General features: G+C 42.2%; 2 protein-coding genes and 1 non-coding gene across 5 annotated transcripts in view; 1 reads left to right on the top strand and 2 right to left on the bottom strand.

Annotated features, from left to right (window-relative positions):
• Positions 1-15,459, bottom strand: part of LOC117366575 (transmembrane protein 116-like) — a 61,798-nt gene extending 46,339 nt beyond the window's left edge. Inside the window, exons 1-2 of one of the 3 annotated variants that reach the window (XM_033958074.1) lie at positions 15,144-15,459; positions 278-321 (exon numbers count right to left, since the gene is read on the bottom strand). In XM_033958074.1, coding sequence (XP_033813965.1) covers positions 278-321; positions 15,144-15,191 — 92 coding nt within the window. In that variant the 5' untranslated portion in view covers positions 15,192-15,459. The remainder of the gene's footprint in view (positions 1-277; positions 322-15,143) is intronic. The other 2 variants (XM_033958073.1, XM_033958075.1) reach the window with 2 other exon arrangements.
• TRNAP-AGG lies at positions 607-678 on the bottom strand. Its single transcript has one exon. It is a non-coding gene; the product is annotated as a tRNA-Pro (tRNA).
• LOC117366574 lies at positions 12,436-14,467 on the top strand. Its single transcript, XM_033958072.1, has 2 exons — positions 12,436-12,597; positions 12,744-14,467. The coding sequence occupies exon 2, from the start codon at positions 12,892-12,894 to the stop codon at positions 14,164-14,166; it is 1,275 nt and encodes a 424-aa protein (XP_033813963.1). The 5' UTR covers positions 12,436-12,597; positions 12,744-12,891; the 3' UTR covers positions 14,167-14,467.
• Positions 15,460-24,566: the final 9,107 nt, after the last annotated feature.

Raw genomic sequence — 24,566 nt, 5'->3', positions numbered from 1 at the left:
ATAACCCCTAGGATTTTAATGTTGTTTACTGATTAATGGAAATGGGAAATTTAAGTTTTGAACTGTCTTTCCAAGGAAAAAGCATCACATTTCACTTGTTGATATTAAGCGCTAATCTATTGGTGTCCAGCCATTGGTGTATGTCCTGTCTAAATTAGATTGTAAGCTCTTCTGAGCAGGGGCTGTCTATTGTATGTTAAAATGTACAGCACTGGGTACACCTTTCAGCCTATAGAAATAATAAATAGTAGTAGCCAGTAGAGCTTTAAAGACCCACCTGAGTGATGAGACTGCTACATAAATGTAGCTCAGTGTATAGATCTGAACAGAGAAACAAACAAAAAAAAATTGCTGTTTAGTTCTAGGAACCATATGTACAATGATAGTAAAAGATACAAAATGTGTACTGTACAAGAAATCTAAGTCTAATGCCCTGAGGTCAGACCTCTCAGTTCCTAGTCCATCCTAGGCTATGCAATCAGAAATATGATAAAATTGTAAAATGCTTTAGCCTTTAAAAAAAAAAAAAAGTTATTTTTCTATGTTTGCTTTTTTTGGAATGATAAATATCACAAGACATCTAAACTGACAAAGGTTTAAAAAGCAGGGCTTGTCCGGGATTTGAACCCGGGACCTCTCGCACCCTAAGCGAGAATCATACCCCTAGACCAACAAGCCAGCTAAAGAACAGCATTTCCAGAAGATTATCCTAAAATACAGATGTTGTCTTGCCTGCCACATCAGCATAAAGTTAAGCGCTGCTGTAACTCTATTGCGCTGCTGTAACTCTATTGTACTGCCCTCTATCCACTCTGCCTATGCGAGCAGATACTTCCAGGAATTCCAGATACCTTGTCTTTCCCCGGGATCAGGTAGTTTGAAAAAAAATTTTTATGGTGTCATTGTACTACAATTCTACAAGGGAGATAAGGTGGGATCCAGGAAGAAGAAGTGAGTCACCAGCAATAGAAACTTTGAGATGAGCTGATTCAAATTAATATTTCCCCACGGAAATTGTTCTGCTTTTAATCATCTAAAGTTTGTGTCTGTAAATTATTTCTTTAAAAGATATAACATTCGTTATATCCTCTCTCCAGCATATTCACTATTATTTCAGAATTCCCAGTATTTCAGATGCACAATTATGGAGTCTCCAACTATATCAAAATGTACAGCGCTGCGTATACCCTCCAGCGCTATGGTGGTAGATTTTTCAGGACAAAAGGTGACATTCTCCATTGTGTCAGATTCCAGTAATGAAGTTCATTATTTCAGAATTCTGCTCGTTCCTATTATGACCTCACAGTGCAGAGACAATATAATGAATTGTCTTGCATGCAGAGTCGGTGAGACTGAGCTGGACAGTTCTTCCTTCTGAAATCCTGCATCCTTCCACTTGCCAAATGAAGTGGCAATGAGTAAATACACTTGACATATTTGAGTTCTGGCTAACTCTGTCTTATCAGCAACTCGAGGAGAAAATATGATTTGCACTGACTGCTCATACATTTCAACATCTGGCATTTTTCTACCGGTTCTGATGCTGGTAAATATTAGGATTTGACAAGAATGTGAGCGAGTCCAGAGCGGCCTTCATCCTAAATGAGAATCCCTAGACCCAGAAGCCCCTGCTGCTCTTGATGTCCTCACAGATGTTTTACAAATGTGACCATTTCAGCAGTGTTGTTTCATGTTACTGGCAAATATACAAGCACAAATACAAATTTCATGTTTTATTGTATGCCATCAATAGTGTGCACCATTCATACAGAATATGCACTTTCCAGATAGTGCATGTGTGCAAGAACCATTTTGTATGTGAAAATAGTGAACGCATGTATGAATCATTGTGCATGAGTGAACAGCGCATATGTGTAAATAGTACATGCATGTAGAACCGTTGTGCATGTGCAAATAGTGCATCCATGTGTGAACCATTATGTATGTGCAAATAGTGCACACATGTATGAGCCATTGTGCATATGTGAATAATACATGCATGTGTGAACCATTGTGCATGAGTGAATAGTGCATCCATGCATGAACCACTGTGCATGAGTGAATAGCGCATCCATGTGTGAATCACTGAGTATGTAATGTAATGTAATTTATTTCTTATATACCGCTACATCCGTTAGGTTCTAAGCGGTTTGAAGAAAATATACATTAAGATTATAAATGAGAAGTAAGAAGGTACTTAAAAAATTCCATGCATGACTCATTGTGCATGAGAGAATAGTGCATCCATGTGTGAACCATTGCATATGTGTAAATAGTACATGCATGTAGAACCATTGTGCATGTGCAAATAGCGCATCCAAGTGTGAACCATTGTGTATGTGCAAATAGTGCACACATGTATGAGCCATTGTGCATGTGTGAATAATACATGCATGTGCGAACCATTGTGCATGAGTGAATAGTGCATTCCTGGATGAACCACTGTGCAAGTTTGAATGGTGCATCCATGTGTGAATCACTGAGTATGTGCAAATAGTGCATCCATGTGTCAACCACTGTGTATGTGCAAATAGTGCATCCATGCATGAACCATTGTGCATGAGTGAATAGTGCATCCATGCATGAACCATTGTGCAAGTGTGAATAGTGCATCCATATGCGAATCACTGTGTATGTGCAAATAGTGCAGCCACGCATGAACCATTGTGCAAGTGTGAATAGTGCATCCACGTGTGAATCACTGTGTATGTGCAAATAGTGCACCCAGGTAGAACCATTGTGCGTGTTTGAATAGTAGTGATCAGACAGCAGTGCAGAAATGTTAAAAACACTATTATATGTAGAGGCTTTCCTTTGAAGTAATGCTGAAGGGAGATAGCTAAAGAGGAATCTTATTAAGGCCTGTGTCTTAGATTTATTGAGAATGGATGATATGGAATTTTATTGCAGGTTTTTTGCTATTTTTAGAGAGTTAAACGTAGTGTATTGAAAGTGTTGTTATGTATGTTATCCTCTGAACCATTGTGAATGTTTTAAATTGTAAACCGCTTAGTTATAGGCAGTTAAGAAATTTTAGAAATAAGCACACACTTTTTTCTATGTTGATACAGCATGCAAGATAATACAGTATGTTTAATTTAATGTAGAAACGAGCTATAAGTGGCATTTTATAAAACAATACCTAGAGAATAACAAAATACGTCAACTACAGTTTAAAAATATGCCAAGCTAATTAATAAAATATCTCTGAATAAATCATCTACTCTTGATCATGCTATAATGTAAAGCATGCCCCAACTGTAGAGGATAATTTGGAACAAAGTCCTATCGGCTTATGCAAATGAGGCCCTGGAAAGAGTTGCCTCAGTCTGGAGGGTGTTTCCTCCCTCAGCAGGCCTGTCGGTCTAGTGGTGGATGTGAGAGGTTCTGGGTTCAAATCCTGGGCTCTGAATTTGCAAAGGCCATGCTACTAAAACGATCACTTGTATTCCTGAAAATATTTCCGTAAAGTTATTTTGACGTTGATGAAGTATCATAGGGCTTCGTGGTCTAATGATGGGATTCTCCCTAAGGGGATAATTCTATAAAGTGGTGCCCTTTGTAGAATACTGCTTAGCGTCAATTGCCAACCCTAACTTTAAGCATCAGACTTTCGCCTGCTGAAACATGACACAATGGTGGCAATCAAGTTAGGTGTGCCAAGGCAGTATTCTATAACTATACTCTGACACCCCCCTTGGCCACACCCCTTTTGAGCTACATGCTATTAGAGTTAGGCGCTATGCCATATAGCATGCAGCCAGATGCATGTGCAAAAATTTTTTTTTTTTAAATTTATAATTTTCAATATACATATCAAGTTTAAACTTGTACAGAAAGCAAAAGTTAAGCAAATTTATCATACATAAAAGAAAAAAAATCAAATTAAAGACAAAACATAAGCTTAATTTCCACTCAAGTCCAACATTTAGGGATCCAAAATGTTACAAAAGCGAGATTTAAAGGAACAAAGCATAATCTAGGAATTAGGCCTAATTAGCTGAGCTTCAGGATATCTACCATATTATACTACAGGGCATTTGAACTTTCTTTTCCAATCATGATACTGACAAGAAATTGACAGTTGGAAAAGCTCAACGAAGACAAATTTTTGTGAAGAATAATATATGATACATTTACATGGTTGGCGCAAAAAAGAAAGTCGCCCCTAGAGCTAACACAGCTGGTTTCAAAAGTAAAAATTCTCGACGACGTTTTTGGGTCTCTCTAGCCAAATCTGGATACATTTGAATTTTTAAACCCAAAAAGTCCTTCTGTTTGTTCTTAAAGAAAATAATAATAATAATAATAATAATTTATTTCTTATATACCGTGAAGTTCGAAGCGGTTTACAATAAAGATACATTTGACAGTACATGGGATAAAAACGGTTTACAATAAAGATTCATTTTGTCAAAGTCTCAGTAACCAATTTTTATCCGTGGCTAAAGCAATCGTCATGAGTAAAGTTGCAGGTACTGCTTGCTCTTTATCTGAAAGCTCCAATAATTTGGAAACATTTCATGGATGCAGGTGCAAATTTTAATGAGTGCCATCAACACTTGGGCCTCCTTTGACTAAGGTGCGTTAGGGCCTTAATGCGCGGAATAGCGCACGCTAGATTGCCGCGCACGCTATACCTTAACGCCAGCATTGAGCTGGCATTATTATAGAAGCATACCGCACGGTTTAGCGCACGGTAATTTCGTGCGTGCGCTAAAAATGCTAGTGTGCCTTAGTAAAAGGAGCCCTTGGTTGTTAACGCCCAATTACTGATGGTTAAAAGCTTATTTTTGTGCGCACATCTTGGCATTGTGCCCAAATTTGGACACCACATATAGAATCTGAGGGATAGTTTATAGAATACTTTAATCAACACCCGCAACTTGGTACACCTAGTCATGCCAATTTATGCCTGCCATTGACATAAGAGGATGTGGGGTGCTAACGCAGACCTTACGCTAGTATTAAGAGGTCCATCCAGTCATGCTCCATAAAATAATTAATTCATTTTTCTTACATATTTCTGGGCCAGAAACCCAGCGCCCTGCCCGGTAGGTTCCATCTACTGGAGCCTCCATCAAAGCTCACTCCATCCCATCTTAACCATCAAAGCCCTCCCCAACCCGTCCTCAACTGAATGGCCATATACGGGACATCGGCCGTGCAAGCCTGCCCAGTCCTGGCCTTAGTTCCTTCAATGTATACCCATTATTTTCTGATTCGAGATCCTCTGTGTTCATCCCACGCTTGTTTGAATTCTTTCACCGTTTTCTTCTCCACCACCTCCCTCGGGAGCGCATTCCACGCATCAACCACCCTCTCCGTACAGAATTTCCTAATATTCCTCTTGAATCGACCACCCCTCAACCTCAAATTATGCCCTCTGGTTTTACTGTTTTCCTCTCTCTGGAATAGATTTTGTTCTACGTTAATACCTTTCAAGTATTTGAACGTCTGAATCATATCTCCCCTGTCCCTATAATGAAATCTTCGCACCAAGATGACATTACAGACATGGCCACTAAGCGCATGGCTTTGGAGCACCTCGACTAAGGCGCCCATTTGTAGAATTGCCCTTTAAGCATGCAGAGGGGCAATTGTATCACCCAAAATGTAATAGGATAAAACTAAAAAGTTATATATCACATAACTTGGTAAAAAATAGTAAATGCATACAAAGTATTTGTTAAAGGCCTTTATGAAAAAGTATTTAAATGTATCTTTTGTTTCTAATTGTGGTAGAGTCCAGTCCAGACAGACCCGGAGCCCTGCCCGGTTCATAGACAATTGCGCGCAAGACAATCGCGCGTGGACAAAGAGGCGCGTTGTCTCACACGCTATTGTCTTTGCGCGGTATAGTCTTTGCGCTGAGTTGTCTTCGCGTTTTTGTCGGCGCGCGATTGTCTTGCGCGCAATTGACCTGTCACCGCCCTGCCCACATGCACTCAAACAGCACAAACAACCACTGCACAAAAGTGCAATAGCCAGAAAGCTTTTATTTTTTCTAGAGCCCTGAGTCTGTTTCTTCAGAGACTCAGGAAGGCACAAACAATTGCCTAGTTTTCATAGCCTTCTCCTTATGGGCTTGGCTTACCCTGTTTCAGTAGAAACCAGTTACCCCTGCACACGTCCCAAATCTTTCCAAGGCTCCCTCAGCGTATGGCTAGGAAAGGGGAAGTTTCTCTCTCCCTGGGACTTCCTCAGAGATTTTTCTCTCTCGTGGGGACCTCTCCCCAATGATTCTCCTCTGTGGCAGATAAACACCTCCCTGCTGAACCCCGCCCCCTGACACAGCAGGGTTACCTTGTTAAGGTGGCTTAGCACTGAGCTGTAATGCCCAGTGCGGTCTGGGACATGTAGTCTATTCAGTCTTGGGCTAGCAGCCCCTGCTGTATGGAGGTGGAATGGTAGCATTAGTGGAACATAACCCTTACTCTTCCATACTAATGTTCATTTTTCTTTGGAATGAATTTCAAGTGTAGGGTTTTCTCCAGTGTCAGTGGAGAACAAACCATGGGTAGTATATTTGGCTCTTTAAGCTATGTGTCAGGAAAGATTAACAGGAACTGCAGCAGGAAATTGAAAATCAGGCTAAGCAGACTGATGTGTGTTCTTCCTTCTATACTCTTATATTTCACACAATGAGATAACTGATGACTAGTCTGTGGATTTGGCTTGCAACTTTCTGTATTTTTTCTATGATTTTGCAGCTTAAAGGCTGTTTAAAAATAAAAAAATAAAAATGCTAATGCTAATGGTGTCTTATACGTAGGAGTGCTGAAAAGCTCTCAGCCCAATCAACCAACTTCCTAAATTCTGAGAGTTATTTTGCCACTTAGCTGAAAAGAGTGTTATTTTCTATTGTTAAAGGGGAAATTCTACCTACGGTGCCTAAGTTCATTAACAAACACTATTTAAAATGGCAAAAACCAGCACCGTTAAAGTGCCTACCGGTGCCTAAATAATACATGCTGGAATCGCATCTACTAGGCGCTTTAGGCTGCCAAATGCCACTATGGTCATGGCTAACCTCCTGAGAAAACTTCCTGCATCCCTTATACACTGTTCATTCTCTCCAAGACAGGTATTAGGTTTCCCTGCCCAGTAGTCACTACCCAACCTAATGGGAACTATTTGTCTCCAAAGCCAAGGAGACTATGTAAGATAAGGGGACCTGCTGAATATGTAATATTGGAGGTAACAGAAAGGCACCTTAGAAGGACAACCTGGCTGTTTACAAAACAGTTGCAGAAGTGCATGCCATATAGAATGGTACCACAAGCTGACCTTCATTTAAAATAATAAAATTAAAAAGAGTATGGGAGATGTCAGCTCAGTCTTACACAGATAACTGTCAGCATTTTCTGTTGACCTAACCAATGTCAACAAAGGCCTATGGGAGATTATATCAAACAGATCTGATCTTGGGGGATGTCAGTGCAGAAAGACCATTCAGCCTTAGAATGTCCTTAATTACTTCTAAATTGTCAGTGCTTAAGAGTAACAAAAGACCTTTGGCACAGCCCTGAGGCTCCACAGATGTGCTAAGGTCCAATGCTTAAGGTAGAGAATGGCCCCAGCTGCATATTCTGGCACAGATAGTCAGTGTCCATCAAGAGCCATTGTCACAGAGAGATACTGGAAAATAACAGAAACTCAAGTCTATGAGGGACAGTTTCTCTCTCTTTTCTCCTTCCATCTGTCACACCACACACACACCTTCCTTACCATTGTACTAAAGCAAAGATGTATTTATCCAGAATAGATGCTATTTTTAGAACAAGATTTCAACCTATAAAAGCCTTCTCTCTTGACCACCCCCTCTCTCTTTCTGGACCCTTGAAAACAGAGCCTTGAAACCCAAGTGAGGACAGCATATCGATGAGTAGGTAGTGATTTGCCATATCTAAAGCTGCAAATAGATCAAGGAGGATGAGGACAATGTAGAGGCCTTTGGATTTGGCAAGGGGCAGATCATTGGAGACTTTTGTAAGGGCAGTTTCTGTAAAATGAAGAAGGCAAAAGCCCAATTGAAGCAGGTCAAGGATAGGATAAGAGAAAGCCATGACAACGGTAGTGAACATCACATTCAAGTAGCTTGGATAAGAAGGGGAGGAGGGAGATGGGGCAACTCTCTGCCTCTTCTATTCTGTAGCCAAGTTCTGATATCTCTCCTTTGAAGTCTGCCACAGGGGAAGTGAGCTCTGAGCGTACTGCCTTACGATCAGTTCTAATTTCCTGCAATATTGATCCAAAGAGTGATAAAGGATCTTCATTACCTCCTATCTCCTCCAAATTCATCTCTGCATTGGTATCTGAGGGTCCAGGGAGCTCTGAGGAAGTGTTAGAGGGGGCCTCGGTCACCGAGGTGGGCACCTTATTAACTCTGTTGCAACGCTTCGATTCACCAGATTGGGCCTCAAATTTCTTCAGATCGATAGGTTCCAGTGAGACCCAAAGCATACTACCATATACAGTAGTATTCATGAATGGAATGATAATTATATGGTTTTTAGCGAATTTGAGCTGCAGATGAGGGGGATATTTAGTGATTCTCTGCCATGGGTTTGGAGCTCTGGGTTTAGGTATCCATCCGAGCTGATGACATCACTTCCCCTCTCCATGGAACAATAGTTTATAATAAAACCATTGAAAAGTAAGAAAGTGATTCTTCTCACATGGATGTTGATTGCAATCTAGCAAGGACCCGATTCACAGACCAAAACCCTGCAACATCGACTGGGCTGGCCGATTACTCCCAAGTGACTGCTGAGGATCAGTCGCTCAAGCACTTTCCAACTGCCCTGCCTTCTGCCGCCCTGCTCTCTGCCCTGTCAGCCCCTGTCTCCTGCTACCCCGAACGCCTCCTGCAGCACCGACTCTTCCGCTGCCCCGAACGTCTGCCTGCCCCAAATCTCCCACCCTTCCCATGCAGTGCAAGCCCTTGTGCTAGATTCAAGTTAAGGGGGGGGGGGGAACCCTGCCGGGCCCGGAGGTCCATACACTCCCTAAATGTTAGATTGTTTTTTTTAAAGAAAACAAAATTATGAACATACATGAAAGTCTAAGGTATAGACCGGTCACTGGCGCTACTCTTGTTCACACACATTTCATACCAACTTGAGCTAAGTCAACCCCATTTGTTTTCTGTCCAGCACATGCACACCTCTGTCCCAGCTTAACTAGGAACAGGAACCATCTTCCATAACTGGAAGTATCATCAACCTGCCTCCCTTTCTGGTGCGTCAACTGAGAGCTGTGACACAGGGGGGAAAAGAAAACAAACTAGGCCAAGGAAAAAAGAGAAAGGAGATTTTGGCTCTGCATATTGCATTATTAAAGTAACATCTAAGAAAAAAAAAAAAAAAAACCCTGCTGGGCCCGGAGATCCAGCGCATGCACAGACCATCTACAGATGGTCTACACATGCGCTGGGATCGCTATAGAGCAGGGGTCTCAAAGTCTCTCCTCGAGGGCCGCAATCCAGTCGGGTTTTCAGGATTTCCCCAATGAATATGCATGAGATCTATGTGCATGCACTGCTTTCAAAGCATATTCATTGGAGAAATCCCGAAAACCCGACTGGATTGCGGCCCTCATGGAAGGACTTTGAGATCACTGCTATAGAGCGATCCGGGCAGGCAGGTGAGGGCGTTCCTCCGATCGCCCCCATCTGCATATTGAAGTTTCCTGAATTCATCAGACCTGCCCGGATCGGGCAGGTTCGTGAATCTAGCCCTTTTTCTCCACTTGATTTTTTGAAAATATATTTCTCTGATGGGTAAACCCAGTACTGGCTAGTATCTATTTATTTAGAACATTTCTTATTTGCTGTATCCTTCAATTCAATGTGAGTTACAGGATACATACATAATTTAAAACATTGAATGTGCAAATGAATGCTGGCTTAGGAGGAAGTCCATTTTATCATGGTATTGTATTGTAAAATCTTGCCTTTGGTCTCAATTTCTTTGAATTCATTACCATCTATACAGTCTAGAACTTCTCAGATGTATAAATTATCTTTTCCATCTCTTAAAACAATAAGATCCCCGGGGTTATTTCTCTCGATCTTTTGTATATATTTTCACATCTATTTGGAATGAACTTCCTGTTGGGATTAGAATTCTTTCATCTCTTCCAACTTTTAGAAAGTCTTTAAAAACACGTTTTTTCAATTATTTTTATTCAAATGTGTATTTTGTTATAATGTCTTTATTATTTTGTAAATTATCTTTGACCCTTCATTTCATAAAGTATCTTACGTAAACCGAGTCAAACTTTTATTTTAAAAGATGACCCGGTATATAAATTTAAGGATTAGATTACAACTATGGCATATCCAACCTGTAAACTGTTTGTGTATCAATTAGAATAAAACTTGTGCCGGAAAACTTGCACTGAAATTATGGCAAATCTAGTGCACATCGTAACCTGTTAACTATATATTATGTTTGTTTAACCTGTAACCTATTCTGAGCTTTTTGGGAACAAGAAGATGGAAAATGAATTACCGTAAAGAAATAAACAATAAATAAAACCAGACAGACCTACAACGCATTCCGAAAATCTATCAAAACCACTCTGTTTGACAAATTAATCACCTAAACAGACCAATCCGCGCTCTCTACGCTTTTTCCCCCTACAAACCCGAAGCAATCTTCAGGCAATTCCTACCCCTCTCATTTTCCCTTCCCCTTTTAACCCCTCTTACATTCCCTCCCCTACAACCCTTTTCTTCTGTAACTTTCCCCTCATGCATTTGCAATTCACTGAATGTCCAGCCTTCTTTCGGTGTGAACCGCCTAGAAGTCGTCTGACTATGGCGGTATAGAAAAATAAAGTGATTATTATTATTAATAATCCTGAGAGGGGCATGTGGAGACAAGTGCATAACTCAGAGACTGACACAGGCAGGGCCGTCACAGCACTCACAGACACAGGAGAACAGAGATCGAACACACAGAGGCATACTGGGCATAACAATCAAAGACAGAGACAGCACAGGCACAACACAGCACAATAAACTGAGATGCAGATGCAGAAAACCAAACAGAAGACAGGTCCAGCCATACAGATAAACAGCCAGAGGTGCAGTGACAGAATGATAAGAGCTGGAGAACAGGCACACCAAAATTGCTGAGACTGCCTTTTGGTTGCTTAGATGCTTACAAATTCTGCCATGTCTACTAATGTCTCGGGTCCCTAAACATAAATTCCATTAGAGGGTTTATGGGGGGGGTGGGGGGGAATGTCTTTAGTTATTTCTGATGCTTTAATAATTTTTCCACTTTTGTGCTGGGCATTCCATATGGCTATGAAGGCAGAATAACTTTACCCAGCATTTCTTAAACTTCATGATCAAATATTTGTTAAATGTGCATGTTCTTGTAATGTTTACTTTTAAGGATAGAGTGGCAAAGAAAACAATATCTTTGCATAACATGATTGAATGGAATTGAACTTAGAGTAATGTGACCTAGGAAGCCCTTTCTCGGAAGGAACACCTGTAAAGCCACTGTTAATTATTATACTCGCTAGAGATGCCAAAGACTGCTAAAACATTAATAAGAACATAAGAATAGCCTTACTGGGTCAGACCAATGGTCCATCAAGTCCAGTAGCCCGTTCTCAGGGTAGCCAATCCAGGTCCCTAGTCCCTAGCCAAAACCCAAGGAGTAGCCCAGATCCTTTTCTTGGGCGCTAACCCCCAAGGTGGACCCTAGCATCCGGTAACTGTGATTCGGGTTATTCTTCCCAATGTGCATCACTTTGCATTTGTCCATTAAATTTCATCTGCCACTTGGATGCCCAGTCTTCCAATTTTCTAAGATCCGCCTGCAATGTTTCACAATCCACATACGTCTTAACAATTTTGAACAATTTAGTGTCATCTGTAAATTTAATCACCTCCCTCGTCGTTCCAATTTCCAGATTGTTTATAAATAAGTTAAATAGCACCGGTCCCAGTACAGATCCCTGTGGCACTCCACTGTGTGCTCTCCTCCATTGAGAAAAATGACCATTTAACCCTACCCTATGCTTTCTATCCGATAACCAATTCCTAAGCCACAACTTAATTGTTTAACTTGATCCAACCAGGGCATATTCGTTCTTCCATTTATGCAGGTCTGCATAGACTCTGTGATATGAAGGAGTGAAGGGGTATAATTCAGATCCTACAGCTCTGATGATATTTTTCAGTTTGTCAACTTGTGTACCCTCCTCACAATGTACAGTATGTTGGCTGAATTGCTAGATTCCCCCCCTTAACTTGAATCTACCACAAGGGCTTGCACTGCGTGGGAAGGGTGGGAGATTTGGGGCAGGCAGACATTCGGGGCAGCGGAAGAGTCGGGGCTGCAGGAGGCGTTCAGGGTAGCAGGAGACAGGGGCTGACAGGGCAGAGAGCAGGGCGGCAGAAGGCAGGGCAGTTGGAAAGTGCTTGAGTGACTGGTCCTCAGCAGTCACTTGGGAGTAATCGGCCAGCCCAATCGATGTTGCAGAGTTTTGGTCTGTGAATCGGGTCCTTGCCTACTTTGCGTGCTGTTGCCCTCATTTGCATGCGTGGATCAGAGGATGGTCGGCAGAGAGGTGAGTAAATTGGGCCAGAGGGAAATTTGGTCGCTAAGGGGTCGCAAACCGATCAGTTTGCTTAGTGAATCTAGCCCAAAGCCTTAAAAAACTCATTAAAGCTGCAGTCACAAAATGCTCACAAGCTGCCTGTTTTCATATCATAGGCATTAAAAACTCCACTAAGAAAATTTCACCATCTTAATATGGGACACAGCAGAGATCCAAGATGGCGTTCGGTACCTGTGTCTGGTGAGACGCTGTGGGAATTATCGATCGTTCTTTTTCTTGTAAACAGCTTTTTCCTTCATTGCGATGCCGAAGAGACGGGGTAAGAGCACCGCTGCAGTCTCGCGGCGCTCTGAACACCCCCCTCTCGCTTCCATCGAGCAGTTTTTGCAGCGCCTTCAGAGGGAGCCTGCAGTTTCGGGGAATCGCCCGCTGGACCCTGCGGCGTGGAGTGACGCCGACCCGGAAGTCCCAGGGCTAGATACAACTCTGAGCCCCGACCAGAGGACTCCACCTCCCCCACCGCTGAGTGCGAGCTCACCACGCGAAGGGAGTGGGCTAGAAGCAGCAGCACTCCCTGACCGAGAGGCTGTAACACCTGGGAGCCAGCAAGGAGAAGTCTCGATGGCTTTTTTAAGCCCAGAGACAGTTCCAGCGGACAGGAGATCTGAGGGAGGAGAAAAAACGGACTGGCAGACAGAGGGAAGTCAAGGTGAGCCGTTTTCAACTTTACATGAGCCTTCATTTAAATATGAAAAACCGGCTGAAATAACTCTTGATTCACTATGGGACTTGGTTTCTAAACTGGGAGACTCACTAACCAAACAGATTAAAGAAGGTGAAAAGAATATAAGAATTCAAAAACAAATTGAGGAAAATAAACAGGAAATTTCCAATATCAAAGAAAAAGTAGGAGAAATTGAAAAAGAAGTAATAATGATTAAACAAGTTCAATCTACAATAATAAAAGATAATCAAGTTATTAGAAGAAAATTGGAAACAATGGAAAATAATTATCGGACTAATAATCTGCACTTGCTGAACTTCCCAAAAGTTCCATCTATAAACCCAAGGGAGATGATAAAAAGGTACTTTATAGAGATATTAAATATTCCTGAGGAATCAATACCTCCTCTCACTCGGGTATACTATTTGCCTATTAAAGTAATGGATCAGCAAGTGGAGGATCAGAAACAGGTTGTACAAGACCCTCAACTAGATCTGACAACAATTCTGGAAGTATCTGACAAAGATTTAGCTAAACCAGCAACTCTTTTATTATCTGTGGAGTTGTTGCCAGATAAAGATTGGATACTAAAAATGTTTTTTAAAAATAAAAATAAGGAATTTCTGGGTTTGAAAATTCAAATGTTTCCAGATGTTAGTAGAGAAACCCAGAATCGTAGGCGTCAATTTCTCCTGATGAAAGCAGGAGTTACACAGCTGGGTGGTATTTTCTTTTTACGCTTCCCATGTAAATGTATAATAAGGTATCGAGATAATAAATATGTGTTTTTTGAACCGGCTCAACTTACAGCTTTCTTGACGCTGAAACGTTTGGAAAAGGAAGGAACAACATAATAACAACAACAAATGGACTTGATTAATAGAATATAAGCTCCTTAATCCAGTCACTAGACTCCTTTTTTTTCTTGTATAGAATTTATTAATTGATTTCCTTAAAGTTCACTCATAAATCCTTGGATCATCCTTTTTTTTGAGGACTTAAGATTGTTTGAGTAGAGATTTATTATTACGGAAATTACTTTCCTTTTTACTTTCCTTTTTTTAAATATGTGTATGATCAGACAATCTTTCTGTACAAAATGTTTGATTTTGTTAAAATTTAAAATTGATAAAGAATTAAAAAAAAAAAAAAAAATGGGACACAGCACACCACTGTCTTCAATTTCCACTTAACTCAAAGGGGTGCGGCGTTGCATACTCCCAGTGCTGACTCTTTCAACAGATATATAATCCATCTGCTATCGTCCAACAAGGACCTTGTTTTGCTGTAATTTGGCTGCTTCAGGAAAAATTCTCAAAAGAACTCAAACTTAATCTGTTTTGGCGAAACAAGGTTTCGCCAAATTATTTCACATTTTTCATGACACTTTTCATTTCATGTCATTGAAACGGAGCGTCAAGAAAAGTGTGGACTAGCTTGTACGTTTCTTGGCTCCACATCATTCTTTTCTTGGATGGGCTGAGAATTTTTTCATTGGCCCTTGATATTGTGATGTCATAATGCCTCATTCCACCAATGCCTAAGAGCCAACTTAATCGGTGACATCACAATGGCTTGGTTTCCCTATTCTTGGGCCCATTTGGTGGATGCATTTGCCTCACAGAAAGAAAAAAGTGTGGAATAACTTGTAAGTTTCATGGCTCCACATCATTCTCTTCTCGGTTGGGCTGAGAACTTTTCAGCGGCCCCACTCGTATGTGTCTGTGTATTTTCTCTGTCTCTGTATCTCTCTGCGTGTGGTATATCTGTCTCTAAATATGTGCAGGGATTTCTGTATATGCTGTATATGTGTATGCATGTCTGCACAAACCTCCTCATTACAGAGCGCTCCTGAGGTGCTGATGTTCTCGGTATCCATGTTATCCGTGGGTCTCTCTTTGTGCCAGGCAAACACAGAACATTCCTTCTCTTGGCAGGTTGCAGATCAAAATGCTAACCTTTGACTGTAGCACAGCACTCTACTTGCCTTTCTCAGAGGGTGGCACTGAGGAAGTAGTCTGGGAGGGGCATTTGATGCTTCAGAATAAGGAGCCTCTTCTCGTTATTGCCATTTTTCCTAACACCCTTGAGCTCCCATTTTACACATCACTCTGGGCTGCAGGATTTGGGAGCTCTGACCTGACTGGGCCCTGTTTATGTATTCACACACCAAATTTCTCAGTCCTGATATGAGCCGCTTCCAGCCCTTCTATACCTGAGGGGTTTGACCTCCATTAGTAACATCTGTTTATTTTCATATTTATAATAAGTTTGATATCCTGCTCCTCATACATGAAGCTAGGGTTATCAGATGTCCCCAATATTCAGGAAGTGTTCCCCATTTCAGGGAAGGGGTAAAACGTGGACCTCACAGACCTTACAGACCTCGCCGATCTAAAACCGCACGTCCTTAAAAATCTTTGGTCCGTGCCACTTGTAGTTTCTGCTCTGACAGACCCCCGATGACTATTTAGCTCTGACAGATCCTAATGCTTTTCCCTCCCTATGTTGAGACTAGTGGCAAAACTTTTGCCCTGAGGTCTGTGCCACTTTTAGTCTCAGCATAGGGAGGGAAAAGCATTAGGATCCGTCAGCAACTAAAATGTCATAGAGGTCTGTCAGAGCCAAAGACTAAAAGTGGCGCGGACCTCAGATTTTCAAGGATGTGCAGTTCAGATCCGTGAGGTCCGTGAGGTCAGATGCATTACATTACATTAGTGATTTCTATTCCGCTTGTGCCTTGCGGTTCTAAGCGGATTACAAGTTAGAAGACTGGACATTTCCAGGAGCGTTACAGTACATAGAATCAAGAATGTATCATGTTACAATTGTTAGTCTGGTCATTTCCAGGAGAATTAAAAAGCAAAGAGTAGATATATAATAGGTTATTGTGATGAATAGAAATAATACAATCGGGATACAGTAATGAGTTGTACAATGTTGAGGTGTTGCTGTTGTGGTGGTGGTGGTGTTCATGAGAGTATTTTCTAGTGCTATAGTGAGGTTAAGATGATGGGAAGTGTTTTTTGAAGAGATGAGTTTTGATTTATTTTTGGAATACTTTAATGTCTGTTGATTTGATCAATAGATTGGAGATGGTAGGGTCAATCTTCGCTGCCTGTGTCGCCAATAGGCTGTCGTATAGTTTCTTGCGTCATGTACCATTGAGAGGGGGGTAAATGAATAGGCTCTGAGTTCTCCTTAATCTGTGTGAGAGGTTACGGTATAGTCGGTTGTTTAGGTAGCTGGGTGCTGTTCCATGTGTTACTTTGTATAGTAGACAGTAGAATTTGAACTGGGATCTTGCTTTTATTGGTAGTCAGTGTGAGTTTAGGTATGCATTGGTGATGTGGTCATATTTGCCGAGGGAGTAGATGAGTCTGCAGACCTTTGCACACATTTTTTACCCCTCCCTCAAAACCCAGCTATTTGTCATCCAGTGTCATATCATGGGGGCTCTCGGGATCAGCACGGAGGGAGAGATCTGGAGGAAGGGACGATCGGGCTAATTAGCAAAAGCCATGGTGCGCCTCCTCACTCCTTAGCCATTAGGGGGCCTGAGCTGAGCGTGCAGGGAAAGCGGTGGAATAAGCTAAAAGGCGGACTTGTTAATGCAATGTGATCTGTGACCTCAGATTTTTAAGGACGTGAAGTTTTAGATCCCCGAGATCCGTAAAGTCCGTGAGGTCCGCGATTTACCCCTTCCCCCCATTTCAGACCCCTGCCCCTGATTCTCACTTGTTTGGCAACCATCTGTTCCTGATTTTATTTTAGTAATGGGGTCATAGGTGCCGTAATTCAATTATGCTTTGCCCTACCTGCCTCCTCTCAAGTGATCCTGCACCACCCGCAACCCTCAGTCTCTTCTCTCAAACTCCCCTTTACACTCTCAGTCCCCGATGCTCAAAAGCGTTCCGTGCATGTAAGACTTGTTAAACCAGTCTTACGTGAAGCTCTACCTCCCATGCTCAAAAGGGTTTGGGGGGCTGTTACTGATCCTCGTAGCAACCACCGAGAACCCTATGCTTATTAGCATTTAAATGAGCTCTCCTTGTGATGTACAAAAGGGAACCCCCCCACCCCATTTTATAGGGCAAAATGTTCCAGCAGCTCTGGACCTGCCAGTAGCTCTTGTGCATGTGTGGGTGTATGTCCTGTGTCTATGCACAAGACACACTTGCACCAACCCTGAGCCCTTTTTTAACTTTTTTTTTTTTAACCTCCCAAACTGCTTTTTCCCTGCCTGCAATCAGCTGAGTAACACCGGAGCTGTGATCTGTAGAGCCACTAGCTTAGCTGATCATGGCTAGGTGCTGGCTCAGTTGACTGTGGCTCCTATGCTGACCAGGTAACCCATTCCAGAAGGGAGACTTTTTGGCCAGTCCTAGAGATCTGCCAACCTCCCCAGAATTCTATTGCTTCAACGGTTCTCCCTCTGCATCTATTCTTATCTCCCCTCTTTTTAACCTTTCAAATTCCTTTAGATCATTGTAATCTTATTAGTATGTTTATTTTCTTATTTTTCTCCTCTATCTCTATTTTCTTTCTTTATTACTCTTCTAATTGTCATTTTTCCTGGTACTTTAGTTAGATTGTGAGCCTTCGGGACAGTAAGGGAATTTCTAAGTACCTATCTTACTTATAATTTTAATGCACCAATATATTCATTGTAACCCATTCTGGGCTCTTTTGGGAGGACGGGCTAAAAAATAAATAAATAAATAAACCTCATCCTGGTGCATTATGGGACTTGCGCACTGATTTCAATGGATAGAATCATGGACTAGAAATACTATACCGCTTTTAAAACCAGGACTGGCCAAAAAGTCTCCCTTGTGGAATGGTTAACCTGCTCACCCTACTGGTCAGTTGATCATGGGCAGAGGAGGGTTGGTTTTTTTTTTTTTTTTTTAGGAGGGGGTTGAAGCAGGCAGAAGGAGGAAAGAGCTGTGCCTACAGATTTGCTCTTCTAAAGTTAGCATTGGGGGAAGCGGAATGCACCAAGCCTTGGTGCTCAAAGATCCTATTCTCTCCTCATTTTCTTTAGATGCAGCCTCGGGGTAGGGCAGGGGACCTAGGTAAGATGGCAGTTGCAGCAGTGAATGGAAAGGGGATATATTGAATACTTAGGGGGGAAAGGAAGATTAAATTCTGGATACTTAGGGGGGGAATAGGGAAGGAGAGTTGCTGATCACTAGGGGGGGAGGGGGCAGAGAAGATGCAGAACATGGAGAGGGGAACAGAAGGTGAAATGCAGGAAATGGGGAAAGGAAAGGTGAGATGCATCAGCCTTTGTACTGGCTCTGCTGGGGAAGGCATACACTAGTAAACAAAGTATTGGGCACTCCAGGCAAACTTTCTGTCTTGCATCCCCCTCAATTTCAAGACCTTCAGTGCTGCATCCCTTCCCCCCCCCCCCCCCCCAACTCAACATTCATGATCATCCCATATCAATCCTTTAGAAGTACTGTATATAATGATGTGATCACATGTCACTCCATCACCTTCAGGCACTTCTGGTGTTCTTTCTTACTTATCCTCATGGCATCCTGATACTTTTCAGTCTGAACCTCCTGAGAAAGTTTCCTGCATTCATTATGCACCGTTCATTCGCTCAAAGACGGGTAAGATGTAGCATGCTGGGTTCCCCACCCAGATGACTTTACAACCTAAGACAGAGGTTTGAACTCATAATGGGAACTGTTTATCTTCATAGCTTGCAGATTGCGCAGGCCTAAGGGGACGTGCTAATCTAATGTTGGAAGTAAAAGAGGCATCCGCAGAAGGCGAACTGGCTGTTTATGAAACAGTTGCAGAAGTATAGGTCATATGTACCACAAGCTTGCCTCATTTCGAAGTATAAAACAGAAAAGGAGATGTTAGCAGCCAGAATTTTCAGTTGGCCTAACCTATGTCAGTAGTGGCCTAGGGGACATTATATCAATCTGGAATTGGGATGTTGATGCAGATAGACCCTAAATGCTCCCGCACTATTAAATGCTTTCATAGTATGCCATCTTTCCACATGTCAGAGGGAAGGGTGGTGGATGTCTTTCATTGGGAAGGATGTTGACTTCCAACACTGTACATAACCAAGAGTTTACTCTGAAATATGATGATATTATGCTCCATTTTGTAAATAATAGTATTTTCAAGCCTAGATAGTAGTATCACTACTGTTTTAAATTGAATTAATAATCTAGTATGTAAATATTTTGTATAAAGCTAATCGTACTCACTTTATTACACTGAATTTTTAGGTGACAACTTACATTCAGTGACTGATCATATTGAAGCAACTATTATGCTGTTTATTTTGATGTTAACCTTTTTCAATTGTGGGTTTACTTATTTTGTGTATAAACATACCATGGCCCCATCCCTTCAGATGGTTTCTTATCATGAAGTGCAGACCTGAAGATTCAAGGGGTGGAATGTTATGCCCATGGCTGGCCAGGGCATGGCAAGTGGTCACTTTGGCTATTAGGTGTGAATCTTCATGTCTGCTTGCTTTTTAGCTGCAATCCTTGCCTTACATCTGTGCCAATTAGGCAGCCTTACAACTTACTTTTATGAGAGCAAGTTGCTTATCAACTTGTATCATATCTCTTATACTGTTGCATGTCTTACCAGGAAGGGCCGAGGAAGGTTTCTCATGGTACTGTAATTAGGAAGGGCCTGAGCTCATTCCATCTGTGCAGAAACAGCAATGTCTGTGTGTGTGAGAAATTCAGCACTTTCTGTGCTATATAAGACTGAGAGTCACATCTTAGAATTTGAATTTAGCCATGGCCCTGGAAACTATGTACTGTACCGACCTATTGATCGCTCAAATTCCTGATCAGGATCAGGCGGATTTTGGCAGACATAGTGAAGTATTCTATTTGGTGTATATAGATATTCTCTGCTTATATCCTGTCTATCTGATGTCTGATGTTTGATGTCTATCTGCATTATTTGGCATTATCTGATGTTTATGCAATAAAGAATCATATTACTCTGAAGCTTTGTTGAAGGTGACTTCTACATACCCTTGTTAGATAAACATGTGGCAGAACGTCTAATAAATAAACTGAGTGCCCTCGAGATGGGTCCCAAAGTGACGGGCTGGGTCAAGAACTGGTTGAGTGGAAGGCGACAGAGGGTAGTGATCAATGGAGATCGGTCTGAGGAAAGGGATGTTACTAGCAGTGTGTCTCAAGGTTCTGTTCAATGGTGAGCTACAGATTGCCCACACCTGTGATATAACTAGGGCCAGTTAAAGGATATTAGGTACCTTAGGCAAACCTTTGGCACCCCCTTCACTGCCACTTAACTTGCATTGTTATAACCTGCCTATGTAATTGGGGGAAGGGGACATAGGCCATGGAAGTCACATTAAAAGTGTGGGTTAGGGAACTAATTCAACATTAGCATCTGCAACATTTGGGGAGGGCAGCTCCCCCATGCCACCCCAAATAACACCTATGCCCTTACACCTCCGAAGAGAATAAAACTCAACAATAATGATCACACTACCCCTCTGTGAGAATGCATAATTGGATATTATATGTTTGAATATTAAACTTTCTTTTACACATACACATAAATGACTCAAAACTGCCCTTTCTTCCATAGTTAATGCTTCTTTGAGTTAGCGTGGACTTATTTTGCGACGACTGCAGCTGCTCTTTGCTGTTCCCCTCTCCCAGAAGCTGCTACCCTAGGTGACCATGTAGTCTGCCTAATGGTTAAGCTGGCTCTGCTTTAACAGAGGTCATAAAAGGAGCCAAACTGGTTCAGACCAAAGGTTCCTCAAGCCCAGTATCCTGTCTCAACCAGGGCAGACCAAGTCACAAGCATCTGGCAAGGGCTCCATTCTTTAATGTTGATGCCAAGGGAAAAGCAACAGCTTTCTCGCAACTGCAAAGTAAAACATTTGTAAAAGGCAGTCTCTGGAAGCTGGCAACTACATGGAAGCACCAAAAGAGTGCCAAGTTTATAGAACTGCAGCACTTACATATTTAATTGGCACCAATAATATTTGGCACTTTCGCGAGCCCCCTGGATTCTATATATGGCCGAATCACTGATCAGGGAAGGTATCAATGAGCATATAGAAAAAAATAATCTGATGAGATCGAGCCAGCATGGTTTCTGTAAAGGCCGATCATGCCAGACAAATCTACTGCAGTTCTTTGAGGGGATAAGTAAGCAATTGGACCAAGGTGACCCAGTAGACATTATATATCTAGATTTCCAAAAAGCCTTCGACAAGGTGCCCCATGAACGCTTACTGAAGAAACTGTGGAGTCACGGGGTGGAAGGGGACGTGCACAGATGGATCAAAAATTGGCTGGCGGACAGGAAACAGAGGGTAGGAGTAAAGGGGCACTACTCTGACTGGATAGGGGTCACAAGTGGTGTTCCGCAAGGGTCAGTGCTGGGACCACTGCTGTTCAATATATTTATTAATGATCTAGAAACGGGGACAAAGTGCGAAGTTATCAAGTTCGCGGATGACACAAAACTCTCCAGCAGGGTCAGAACTGTTGAGGAATGCAAAGAACTGCAGAGCGACCTGAACAAACTGAGTGAGTGGGCAAAAAAATGGCAGATGAGCTTCAATGTGGAGAAATGTAAGGTCTTGCACATAGGGAAGGGGAACTCCATGTACAGCTACGCGATGGGAGGGAGGGTACTCGGGGAAGGCAGCCAAGAAAAAGATCTGGGGGTATTGGTGGATAACACAATGAAGCCGGTGGCGCAATGTGCAGCGGCCTCAAAAAAAGCGAACAGAATGTTGGGCATTATCAAATAAGGTATCACTACCAGAACGAAGGAAGTTATCCTGCCACTGTATCGAGCAGTGGTGCGCCCACATCTGGAATACTGCGTCTAATACTGGTCGCCATACCTCAAGAAGGACATGGCAATACTCGAGAGGGTCCAGAGGAGGGCAACGAGGATGATAAAGGGTATGGAGAACCTTTCATATGCCGAACGGTTAGACAGGCTGGGGCTCTTTACCCTGGAGAAGCGGAGACTGAGAGGGGACATGATAGAGACTTATAAAATCATGAAACGCATAGAGAAGGTGGAGAGGGACAGATTCTTTAGACTAGCAGGGACAACTAAAACAAGAGGTCATTCAGAAAAACTGAGAGGAGACAGATTCATAACGAATGCAAGGAAGTTCTTCTTCACTCAGAGGGTGGTGGACACCTGGAACGCGCTTCCCGGAGAGGTGATAAGACAGAATACAATTCTGGGGTTCAAAAAGGGACTGGATGACTTCCTGGAAGCGAAGGGGATTACAGGGTAAAGATAGATGTTTACCTTACAGGACATTGAGCGAATAGGATATGGACATTTTAGGTTAGGTAGGGAACACTTTCAGGTCATGGACCTGGGGGGCCGCCGCGGGAGCGGACTCCCGGGCACGATGGACCCCTGGTCTGACCCAGCAGAGGCAATGCTTATGTTCTTATATGGCACCCAAATTTGCATGTGTGCCCGTAAATTAATTAACAAGCCAATTAACATCAAGAACTGGGTTCCCAATTATGAAATGATTTAAATGGGTCACTGAGGCTGTGCCGAGATCTGAAGAGCTTTAAAAAAATGTTTGAAAACTCACCTCTTTATTAAGGCATTTTTTAAAAACTATATATTAATATTAGACTCTTAGTATGTGCCAAGTTAGAATAAAAACTTGTATTGTAAACTTGCACTGAAATTATGCATGTTTAACTGTTCTAAGATCTTTGGGGACAACAGGATAGAAAACTAATTAACCCCCTCCCCTTCCTTTTAGTAAACTGCGATAGCGGTTGTTAATGCAGGGAGCAACGCTGTTCTTGACACTCGTAGGAACTCTGAGCTTCAGGAGCAGCGCGGAGCATTCAGCGTAGCTCCCTGCGCTAATAACCGCTATCACGGTTTAGTAAAAAAAGGGGGAGGGGGATTTAAATAAATAAATAGTCCTCTGATGATGTTGAAATTGTATAGATCGGTGTTCTTTAACCGCCGGTCCATGGACCAGTGTCGGTCTGCAAAATTTCCTGCCAGTCTGTGAAGGATCAGCTGGGAAAAAAGGCACCTTACTTCGCGGACTACTTACGCTAACATTTCCAGGCAGTGCCGGGGCTGCTACAGGGGAATTCGCGTGAACCTGGTGAGGTGGCTGATCGGTAATTTTGTGTCAAAGAAGGCTATTGGAGAGCTAGAGGGACACACCTCGAAAGGGAGGCTCGCAAAGCAGGTGCCACGTGGTGAGTCCGCCGTCTGTGCTGTTCGAAGCATGGAAAGTTACTGCCGCTCTTTTCCCGAGCTAAGAGCAAGATCTTCTGCTCCTTCCACAGACCTGGCTAAAAGGAATGAAGGTCCTGCTGCATTAATAAAGAGCGCAAGATGTGACTTCCCGAGTTTTCAGGTAGGCTGAAGAGAAGCAGGCCTTTGTTACTCAGGAATTGCACTTCTCAGGAAGGTGAGGTCCCAATTGTGTGGGCTGGAGACTAGAGACTTCTTGGACCGGTGAACAGACCGGTTTGGCGGCAGCACTGATTGGCAGTTACGCAAACAGCACGGGACTATGCTCTCCTGAAGTTATATATTCTATTTAGTACTCGGGGTGGGAAGGATAGGGTATTTTCTTCTCCATGTTCATTAATTCCTTAAAAAAAACATCCTTGATGATTCTTTTTAAGGTTTGTCAAGCCTTATTTTAGTAATGAAAGACTAATGCAAAAAGCTCCCCAAAAAGTGGAAAACTTGTACTTTTTTTCTGGTGTGTTTGGAAAATTGGTTAAAAAAAAAAAATTATTTGTAGCCTCCTAATAGGAAAAGTTATACATTCTCGTTTCCTATGGCATTTGAGTCTACATCAGTGTTCTTCAACCGCCGGTCCACAAAATAATTCTTTTATTTCCGCCAGTCCATAGGTGTATAAAGATTGAAGAACACCGGTATAGATGATTAATCTGTTGAGTCTATCATATTGCTGTTTTTACTTTCCCCCCTCCTTTACAAAGCCTCGCTAGCGTTTTTAGCACTGGCCGCTGCAGTAACATCTCTGACGCTCATAGAATTCCTATGAGCGTCCGAGCAGTTACTGCCGTGGCCGGCACTAAAAACACTAGGGCAGCTCTGCATGTAAATTGTAATCTACTTAGATTTTAAGCGGAATAGACATTAAAAAAAATAAATAAATGGCATGCATTAAAATTTGCACATGCATCTGGCTGCACGAAGTTCTAGAAGGTCTGGCACTTAA

The sequence above is a fragment of the Geotrypetes seraphini genome, chromosome 9, assembly GCF_902459505.1.
Source record: "Geotrypetes seraphini chromosome 9, aGeoSer1.1, whole genome shotgun sequence".
NCBI classification, from domain to species: Eukaryota; Metazoa; Chordata; class Amphibia; order Gymnophiona; family Dermophiidae; genus Geotrypetes; species Geotrypetes seraphini.
The sequence above is the reverse complement of the archived record's forward strand: the minus strand, read 5'-3'. Positions and strand labels throughout refer to the sequence as shown.